General features: G+C 36.9%; 1 protein-coding gene across 1 annotated transcript in view; it reads right to left on the minus strand.

Annotated features, from left to right (window-relative positions):
* fgf14 (fibroblast growth factor 14) overlaps positions 1 to 8,388 on the minus strand; it is a 143,277-nt gene extending 134,889 nt beyond the window's left edge. Inside the window, exon 1 of the mRNA XM_051118990.1 lies at positions 7,600 to 8,388. Within this exon, the coding sequence (XP_050974947.1) occupies positions 7,600 to 7,690 (91 nt within the window). The 5' untranslated portion in view covers positions 7,691 to 8,388. The remainder of the gene's footprint in view (positions 1 to 7,599) is intronic.
* Positions 8,389 to 11,096: the final 2,708 nt, after the last annotated feature.

The following is an 11,096-nucleotide window of genomic DNA, read 5'->3' on the forward strand; positions in this document are numbered from 1 at the left end:
GTCTGTGAAGGTAAGCAGCTGGGGAAAAATTTCCCAGCATGATATACAGTATACATAGTAATACACAGTAAATAAATCAATAATCTCACTGCTCTCTTGTCTCCTTGGAACTCTAAATTGTGATTTATGCTCATTTGTGCAGCCAACGACAGAACAGTAAGCATGCTTGTTTTTTTGCCACACAGTTGTCGCTTGCGAAAAATAAATGACAGCACCGTGGGTGAAAACGTGCAGATTAAGGGGCGTTAATATTATAATAAGATCCCCTTATTATGTTACAGGAGAGCAAAATCTGATGCGCTAGTTTTTTCACATGCTTGCAGAAAAAGGCAAAATAAAGTTAGTGGGTTATCCTTTTTCATGTTTTCTGGGTTAGTAGATGCACTGGGGACTTGATTATAGCATTTAAACACGGAAAAAGTCAGATTTTCATAATATGTCTTTTTTAAAAGTTAAAAGTCAAGGTAGTAGACCAGTCCAAAAAATAGAAATACTGGCAAATGTAATATTTCAGGCCTTTTAAAAAATAGAAAATTAATTAAAGATACACAATAGACCTTAGACTGGGTATGCTGCATTTAAATTCTGACAGGAATGAAAACAAGGTTTAAGGATAGAAGTACAGTGTGATGAATGGATTGTACAATTGACGAAACATCTTTCTGAAAAATACTTTCAGCAGACAAAAACTCCATAACACAGATCTGAAAGGTGTGAGCTGAGAAAATTATATGATCTGATATGATGGGAGTCAACAGGTTGAAGGTCCTAATTGTAGTTTCAAAGCAGCTTCAAAGGGCTATACACAATCCCAGCCGAGGAATAAGCATCTTATCTAGTGAAACGATTGGTTATAAAAAATAAAAAAAGTAAATTTCTATACTATTTACCCATATTCCTTGGCTAAGATTGTATAGAGCCCTTTGAAGCTGCATTGAAACTTCCTGGAATGTTTACCTCAAAAACCTTACTAAACCAGGCAAATTAGTGTTAGAGTGCAACTCCATAAATGCGCAGATGGAAGGGAAAAATTCTGCGTCTGATTTACTGACAATGCGCACATTAAAGAACACAGACGCAGCCAGATAAATTGCATAATTACCAGTGCAATGTACCAAGAGTAGAGCAAATTACCTTCTGCTTTAAGACATTGTTTATTTGGGCGTTAAATAATGACGAAAATACCAGTAATTTGATGAGCACAAGTGTTAGTAAATCATGTTTCGTGACTCGTTTTAATATTCTCCTCCCATAAATTTTGCGTCTGAAAGGGAAACTCCTACAAATGCATATTCAATAAGGTCAGTTGCAAAAATAAATGTGTTCACCCCCTTTTTTTAGCGCTAATTCTTTACTGTGCGTCTTTAGTACACCCTGACAGCATTATTTTAACGCCAAAAGTGGCACAAACTGTTAGTAAATCTGACTTTTAATTTCTTTTTGACTAAAGAAAGAAAGATATGACCATTTTGGATGACATGGGGGTGAGTAAATTATCAGGAAATTCTTATTCTGAAAGTCTATGGTCTTTATTTAAGAATCACCTGCACAGTATTTTGATAAAGTTCATATACTGATAAAGATCAGGATATAATTTGCAAAATTTGCACTCAAGTCACAGATTTACTTGTAGCTGGATTTACTCTAATGCTGACAAAAAATTAGCTCATCTGCAGCAGATAAATACACAGATCACATGGCTAAACAAAGTGTTTTCCAAATCACACTTAAGAACTTTTCAAGACTTCAGACTGTCAGGATTCCACTACAAAGCATGGACAAAGATTGTAAAAAAGACCAACACACTGATATTCAGAAAGTTTTCTAAACCAAACAGAGTTTATGCCAGGAGAACCTCTGTATGACCGGACTAAATGGCTTTAAATCTGTCCCTCTGACATCATATTCCACTGGACTGATCTAAATATAGAAGAAACTACTTTAAACCTTGAGCTTGCCAAGCTACTCATTATATAAAGCATTTTTATACCATTAATAGCTCAGGTTTACTTCTTTTTTCTATTAAAAACTGGTGACTCAGTAAGGGTTTTTTTACCATTTAGCTGAAATGAACAAATCAATTTACTAAAATGAATCAGACTTCACAACAACACCTAAGAGAGAACATTCAAGATTGTTTCTGATTATTTCCTTAGCTCACTCATGTACAATACAGTGTAACAAATAAAGCAATACAGCATTTTGTCATGCTAGTAAGAAAAAAACAACAACTACAATACACAAAAGACAAACTGTTTTGAAATCAGTGTTATTCCACCACAACTGCAGTATCCAACTGTTGCATACTGTCCGGACACATTGCCATCTGACACGTTGCATTGCTGTGCATTTGCATAAAGTTACTCTGCTCAACTTTGGTGCATTGCCAGTGGTCACATATGTCGCCTCAAATCACCAACTGCCATTGAAAATGAATGACTTCTGGTCGCTTTGTTGCTGTAAATCACTGTCAGCGTAAATGCCCTCAACAGGCCGTTTCACAGCATCCGTACCACTAAAACCTTCTGGTCACTCATCACTGATGTCCCCTTTGAACTAGTCAAGAGTCCCTCATTAACAACTCAGGCAGTTAGTTAGTCTGTTGAAAGGGAAGCACAAAGGAAATACTTAGGAAACTTAAAAAAAAAAAAAAAAAGGAAGTACTCCCATACACAAAATACTACAAAAAAGTTGTAATATTATATTAAACAATTTTAACATTTAGATTATTGTAATGTACTTGTATTATATATATATTATAGTATTTACAACATTTGATTAAAATATTTATGTAGCATCAAAGCATGTGCAGGTGTTTGTGAACACATTCTATTAAAGTTACGAGTTCACCAGGTTTAGAGATCCATTTGAGCTTTACTTTAGAGATTCACTGCAGCACATTGCAGTGAAATATTTATTTTGTGAACATTTAGGAGCATGTGATAACAGGGTACCATATGTGAAGAGAACAAGCAGAGGTCTTAGCATATAAGGCACAAGCTAAGTTTTGTAAACGGGATTGTAATTTTTAAAGTGCACTAATGGCAGTACTGCAGAACATCTAGATATTCAAGGGCACCTTTACTTGCACTGGACATCACTGTATGAAAAGGATAGACATATGGATGAGGGTCAGATTGGCAGCCAAAGTGAAAGAGTATCGATTACAGCAGAAGCAGAGATTTGATTTTGCTTGTAATTTAGTTGAATGTACAGAAAAGCATAAAGTGCTCTAGCCATAAGTATTTGGAGGATGTGACTCAAGACTCAAGCTGACATGGAAATAGTGACTCAAGGTGTTAGCACATTTCTTAGCCGCTCAAACGGTCAAAAAAAACCTGAAAATGCTCAGACACAGTTACAACAATAAGCACAGTGGCTGAAACGAGGTAAGTGGACTATCAAGGTAATCATATTTATACTGTGTTGTGTCAAAACAGGCACAATGCAATTAACCTACAAGTGCACGTAAATCTGAGTCCAAACTAGCCATGAAGGCAATGGGCAAAAGTACCTGGTTTCTACTTTTGCAGTGTTGCATTGTACAGCCTACCGTACAGTAAAATCTCATTGGTCCATAAAATCACTCCGTAACTATGCAGTTTATTGCACATATGCAAAATATGTTCAGATTGGCTGCGACATTGTGGACTTTAAGTATGTATACACAAAACATGTTGCATAACACTTGATTAACAGAAAAATTATAATGTTCAAACATTTAGGGTCAGTAATTGAAAAATACTTTTGAGTGATACTGAATACTGAAAGAAATAATACTTACATTTAGTAAGGATGCATTAAATTGCTTAAAAGTGAGAGTAAAGCATTCATAATGTTAAAAAAGATTTCTTTTTCAAACAAATTCTGTTCTTTTGTACTTTACATTACTCAAAGAGTTCCACAAAATGATTAAAGGGATAGTTCGCCCAAACATAAAACTTCTGTCATTAATTATTTAAATGACATTAATTTTGTTTTCTTTGCTCACAAAATGTATACTAATAGCTTCATAAAATTATGTTTGAACTACTGATGTCACATGGACCACTTTAACGATGTTCTTTAGAAAGCTTTTAGGTTCAGTCAAAAATATTCTGAAGATGGACAAAGGTCTTGCAGATTTGGAACGACATGAGGGTGAGTAATTAATGACAGAATTTTCATTTTTGGGGGAACTGTCCCTTTAAGCAGCACAGCTGTTTTAAACATTGACATACTGTAAATAAGAAAAGTTTCTTGAGCACCAAATCAGCATATTAGAATTATTTCTAATTATTATTTCAGATTATGTGACACTGAAGACTGAAGTATTGACTGCTGAAAATTCAGCTTTGTGATCGCATCACACTTGCACTGAAGAACAGGCCCAAGTCATATCTATAGAACAAGCAATAAGTTAGCAACTACTTGTACTCTACTCTACAGTAGTAACCACAAAGCACACTTAGCATCTTAGCAACTACTTAACCATGTTCAGGCAACCACCCACAACACCCTAACATCATAAAAGTGAATTCTGCACAGGTAATAAACTTTTTTTTTCCCCCATTATAAACCCTCAGGCCTATACAACACAAAATGTGACCTGGACCACAAAACCAGTCATAATGGTTAATTTTTTTGAAACTGAGATTTATACAGTTCATAGCAATGCATATTACTAATCAAAAATAAATTTTTGATATATTTAAGGTAGGGAATTTACAAAATATCATCATGGAACATGATTTTTACTTAATATCCTAATGATTTTTGGTGTAAAAGAAAAATCGATAATTTTGACCTGTGCAATGTACTGTATTGTTGACTATTGCTACAAATATACTCATGCTACTTATGACTGGTTTTGTGGTCCAGGGTCACAAATAAGCTATTTGTTTACTTTACAGCAAAATATTTACTTGTACATGTGATAACGATGGTGTTTATAATGTTTCATATTCTTGTGTTTCCCCTATAAGCCACATTTTTAGATTTTAAATGGAGATAGAAACAGCCCTGACAAACATGAAATTCCATTATGAGTTATTACTGCCACTGTTTTGACCGTAGTGGATTAGTAGGTAGCAGGCAATTTGGGCTTTTAAGCAGGGTTTGAGCAAGCTTTGATCAAAAGAACAAAAAAAAAAAACGAAGGATGGCTTACAGCAAGACTGGACTGCTATCTCAGATCGTACTGATAGCCAGTGAGAGTCCACACAATGAGACATAATGCATCCATCCCTTAATAAACAGAGTTATAAACTAGAGGAACAGAAAGATAAATGGACTAATGCATCATGCTGTTTAATTCAGCAACTGGATGGCACGTTATTTTCACACACACGCTTGCAAAAAAGGCTTTGGTGCAGTTTTGCTGCAAGTTGTTCTTGCAAAATCTAAAGACAACTCTATGTCGTGAACCAGAGACAAACATTTTTAAAGATGAATGTCAACAGTGCAACTTTAAATTACATTATTAAAAGATACATAGTATATACAGCTACTGGTCTTCCCTTAAAGGGACAGTTCACCCAAAAATGAGCATTCTGTCATCATTTACTCACCCTCATGTTGTGCCAAACCTCTATGACTCACTTTCTTCTGTGGAACAAAAAAGAAGATACACTGCAAAATGTGTTCATTATTGTGTCCATACGGTGAAAGTGAATAAAAGATTTTTCATTTTTTGGGTGAACTATGCCTTCAACAGTTGTGGTAGTTGTTACAGTCTGAATTGAATGTGTGTGTTTCTGCAAGGTGTCATGCACAAACATGCAGTAAAAAAAAGTTCATGAACCCCATGTGTGTGTGCAAGCTCTCTCATTTAATAATATTTCACCACCAGAAGTCACAACAGGATCCAGTCTGCCAATTCTGCACAGAGAAATGATCTAACAGTGTTATGACAAACGATTCTATAAATAAACGCCATCTGAGAACAGATTGTCCATGTGAATGCGAATCCTATGAGTCTTATACACTCCTGAAAGAACCCAAAACTAAGCTCCAGCCATTACGGGCATTCATGAATGAAAGGTTATACGCGTCCCATTCGCTCGCATCCCGAGGGAAAAAGTTCTGTAACGCCACGCAGATTCCAGCAGGTTGAGAAGCAACCTGTGTTTACCCCAGTCCTACAGCATCAGCAAACACAAACCTTCATATCAATCCACGTCGCCAAGTGCAAGACTTTGTCCCTGCCAGGAAAACATTAGCCAACACAAGGCTATCAGAAAGTGCCATCTGCTGGAACAGAAGGCAGCCATTGAAACCACTCTTTAAAACTCTGCCTGTGACTTCTCCCTAAAAAAGAAGCAGAATCGTTACATATAATAAGGCGTTAACTGATATGACTGATATGAGATGTTGAATACAACAGAACTAAACTACTGTGATTACACTTCATGCAGCTCCTGCTGCATGTTGTGTTTCTAAAAATACAGTCTGTGCGCCGTAGACTATAACCAGCAGGCCCCGGCAGCACTCTGCTCTCTTCATTAATGTTATGCAGCTAAGACCATAATAGCCATGGTAAACTAATCAAAAACCGCACGCTTTGCTACTTCTAATCACTGACAGAGCAAAGAAAATGATGGTTTCATTTCACTACGAACACGTCGCCCTGGACATTACGGCTAGGGAGAGACAATCACTGCTGGCTGTGATTAAACTTTGGTCCTGAACTGTGTTTTACAGTAGCAGCTATTATTTGAATAGAGAAATGTGCTTATCTGTGTAACCATTAATATATCAAAGAGTTATATTTTTAAGAAAAAGCCAAAAAAGATTTGTTCTCAAAAGTTGGTGGTGCGATATTAAACGGCCCATCAATGTTTTTGGAAAGTACAATGATGCGGTACAGCAATTAGTGTCAAGAATGACAGAGCGTCCATGAAAGTACAATGGAAAAATGTGTCATGTCAGCATGGGAAAACTGCTATGATCTACTACGCTGCAGTGTCAACGTCTAGGAAAGAAGGTGTCAACATCAACTTAGGACTCGCAGCCGTCCCCTCACGCTCTGCAGAGTTTTCCTTTGTGTGCGTGTTTGTCAACAGCTTTGTTAAAATAAAACTGCGCAAGTGTGCCCTGCAGACCGCCTTGTTGTGATTTGTTTTTGGGGAATGAGTGCCGAACAAACTGTATCTCTATCTTGTTGTGAAACAACAGGGTGGCTGTACATGTTTAGACTGGAATAAACTGCAAGCTAATGATCTCCTAATGAGGAGAAAGAGAGGAATGAGGTCTTTGCACTGCACATAATCACGTAAGAATAAATGCTGCACACGAAAGCCAGAGAGCAGCATCACTTTAAGTGATGCAGGACCGAGAAGGATGCTGCAGCATCCCTGAAATGAACCCAAAAGCCTGTTTCACACACACATACACACGTACGGCCCGAGTAGGACTGCTCGACCTGTCTTAACACTACATACCTGTGGGATTTAGTTGAAAAAAAGTTGAATGATAAAGCCTTGGGCTGTAATATGTGTGATTGGTCTCACCACTAGAGCTCAAGTTATCCTCAGCTTGCCTGCATTCACTGACTTGCTGCACAAATTTGACTGCAGATCAGCACACACACAGAGGGGAAGAAGACGCAATGGCTCTTACCACTTGGGTTCTTGTTCTTCTTAAGACTCTTGCCACAAAGACACTGCAGCATATGCGTTCCTTTGCTGAAAATGTTCCAAAGAAACCACATTGATTTGGGCGAGGAGCGATCCAACAGCTTAGACACCCTGATAAAGAACAGATCCCTGCGGTTGCATAATAATAAGAACACAATGGGATGCTCAGTTTTCCAGTAGTATCATAGAAAAATATGTGTTACTATCCAAGCGTCTTCATGCAAGAGGTAAAATATTCTCTGTAGACCTGGCAAAACAAAGGTATTCTTTTTAGTAATAAAGGTTGGTCGGTCATAAAAATAGATACTCTATAAATTGCATGTGCTGCAGAGGGGGAACGTGCAGCCCGTTATAAACTAACGTGAAAGACACGGCGGATCTTTGCGTTCCCTGTTAGTTCATCACTCAAACGAAGGGTGGATGGATGTGCACGGCATCAGAAGCCTGGAGGGGATGCATCCCATTTAAAAGCAGCGATACCTCCGAGCAAAGCGCACATTTCCAGCATCAGCTCAGTGTTTCTCAGGGAAGTCTTCCTAAAACCTGCTGCTGCTGCTGCTGCTGCTGTTGCTGTTGCTGCTGCTGCTGCTGCTGCTGCTGGTCAGTAATATCCATGAGCTTTCATCAGTGTGAAAGCACTGCACTGATGCTGCTGCTGATGCTGAGGATGCGGTTGGAGTGCGGCTTGATGTTTCACCTGTGCATTACTGATCCCGTTGCCTCCCGAAAAGTATCTCGCACGTATTCCTCTTTGCCTTGGATCGGTGTTGGATATAGACAAGAAGGAGGAGGGGTTGAATTGAAAGATTGCCTTTCCATTACGTAAAACACGTGGTTTGGGCTCTGGCATATCACTGACGCTTTCGGCATTTCGGCATAGAGTAGCGTTGGGAAATCCGATGCATTTTAGCGAATCGGTTCCTTCGAACGAGTCGTTTCGGCGTAGCGGTTCGTTTGAATTAGCGCTCAGAAACTCTTTCGCATTTTACGTTTCATTCTATTGCAGTTGGAGCGGTTAACATTTGGCTATTATCAGTATGTTCTCGATTACATTTTGCAAATGAATATGTTGTGGTAGGTGTATTTTAGTGTCAATGTTTGTTTAACGGTATGGTTCTACCATAATTGAGACCCTGTGCGTTTGTTTTGCCAAATGCATTTTTTCCACGTTCAAGTCTTCTTAATAAAATAATAATAATAATAAAAATGTCCGATCTTACAGTTTCACTCTCCAAATGATTCACAAACGTTTCGTGAATGGAATCGGTTCCTTTGAACGGTTTGTTTCAATAGACCTGTTTGTTTGAATCATTGCTCAAAAGTGTTCACGCACGGGGTTTTACGTTTCATTCGTTTGCAGTCAATGGATATTTGGATAAACGACTGTTACGTTTTCGATGAAGTATTGGTAGACATTTGTAGAATGTTCTAGAAGGAAGAAAGCGGCATACTGTGGGTATCACGTCTTTTCTTGCATCATCTGGCCGACAAAAAATAGTGGTTTTAGCCAGTTATTAAAAAAAATAATAATAATTTTTCTTAGTGAGGAACATTTTAATAATCTTAAGAACCATTTTCACTATAAAGAACCTTTTGTGAAATGGAAAAAGTTCCATGGACGTTGAAGGTTCTTTATAGAACCATTGATTACAATGAGAACATATATTTACAGTGCATGGGATGCACAATAATCTATTCCAATCTAGCCAACTATTAATAATTAACATTAACTATCTATTGATGATAAAAGTAGGCATTGCAGTAACACAATGCAGCCTACCTAAAATGCACGTTTTTACCAATAAAGTAAGATTACATGTGACCATGGACCACAAAACCAGTCATAAGGGTCAGTTTTTCGAAACTGAGATTTATACACAATCTGAAAGATTATACACATTTATACACATCTGAAAGCTTTCCAGTGATATGTGGTTTGTTAGGATAGGACAATATTTGGCCAAGATACAACTATTTGAATACATGGAATCCGAGGGTGCAAAAAAAATCTAAATATTGAGAAAATCACCTTTAAAGTTATCCAAATAAAGTTCTTAGCAATGCATATTACTAATCAAAAATTACGTTTTGATATATTTACAGTAGAAATTTTACTAAATATCTTAATGGAATATGATCTTTACTTAATTTCCTAATGTTCTTTGGCATAAAAGAAAAATCTATAATTATCTATAATTAAAAATACAATGTATTTTTGGCTACTGCTACAAATATATCCCAGCGACTTAAGACTGGTTTTGTGGTCCAGGGTCACATATGGAAAATAAGGGTCAAACCAGTAATAAGGGTCAATTTTTTTGAAATTGAGATTTATACATCATCTGAAAGCTGAATAAATAAGTTTTCCATTGATGTATGGTTTGTTAGGATAGGACAGTATTTGGCCCAGATACAACTATTTAAAAATCTGAAATCTGAGGGTGCATTAAATCAAAATATTGAGAAAATTACTTTTAAATTTGTCCAAATGAAGTCCTTAGTAATGCATATTACTAATCAAAAATGCAAATGACAAAATATCTTCATAAAACATGATTTTTATATAATATCCTAATGATTTTTGGCATTATAAAAAAAAAAAAAATCGATAATTTTGACCCATACAATGTATTTTTGCCTATTGTTACAAATATACCCATGCTACTTAAGACTGGTTTTGTGGTCCAGGGTCACATATAATAAAAAATACATTTTCTAAGGGCTTTACAACCATGTTACAACATTCATAACCTGCTGAAATAACAGGTTCCTTGTAATTCTGATAATGCTGTCTTTCGCATAATTGTTTTCCTAGAATAAAAACAAAAGAGTAATGTTCAATTAACAAGATGCTCCACACTTTGATTTACTGCATTAATCTACTTTAACGACCTACTTTTGTTCAGCCCGAGACTTGTCACTCTTCTGTGATGTCTAGGTCTTCAGGGAGGTGGGCCCCTTTGAGGCTCGATGTTTCTTGACTAAATTCCCCACAGAAAGTCTGACACAGCCCAATCATTCCTACTACAAGATGATCACAAAACCCAAATCTATGAGTCACAGAAGAAAGGACCACTTCCCTGATTAAAGCAACAACACATTGGTGTAAATCTTTTAGAGATGAGCAAAGTGCATCAAATTTAAACGCACTTATCAAACCATGCATCATCTTTGTGAAACAAGGAGTTTGGTCACAGCGCTTTAGAAAGACGGTATTTTGCCCTGGTTTTGCAGATAAGTGTCTGCAGAGACTGTCTGTTTAAGGGGTAATGCAGTACTGAGGTCTTCTTTTCTACTCTCACTGCCAGGCCTAGTATTGATCTGCTTCATGTAATGTAAAACATCATTGCACCCAAGGGAAGATCCTCTGACAATTTTGTCAGGCTTCATTATTTTACTTCTTTTTGATTATGCAGTAAATTGCTCGTGCTGAAAGATTAAGAAGTGTTGTTATTGGTGTACTGTTGCATCAATAATTTA

This window comes from Labeo rohita, chromosome 9 (assembly GCF_022985175.1).
Source record: "Labeo rohita strain BAU-BD-2019 chromosome 9, IGBB_LRoh.1.0, whole genome shotgun sequence".
Lineage (NCBI taxonomy): Eukaryota > Metazoa > Chordata > Actinopteri > Cypriniformes > Cyprinidae > Labeo > Labeo rohita.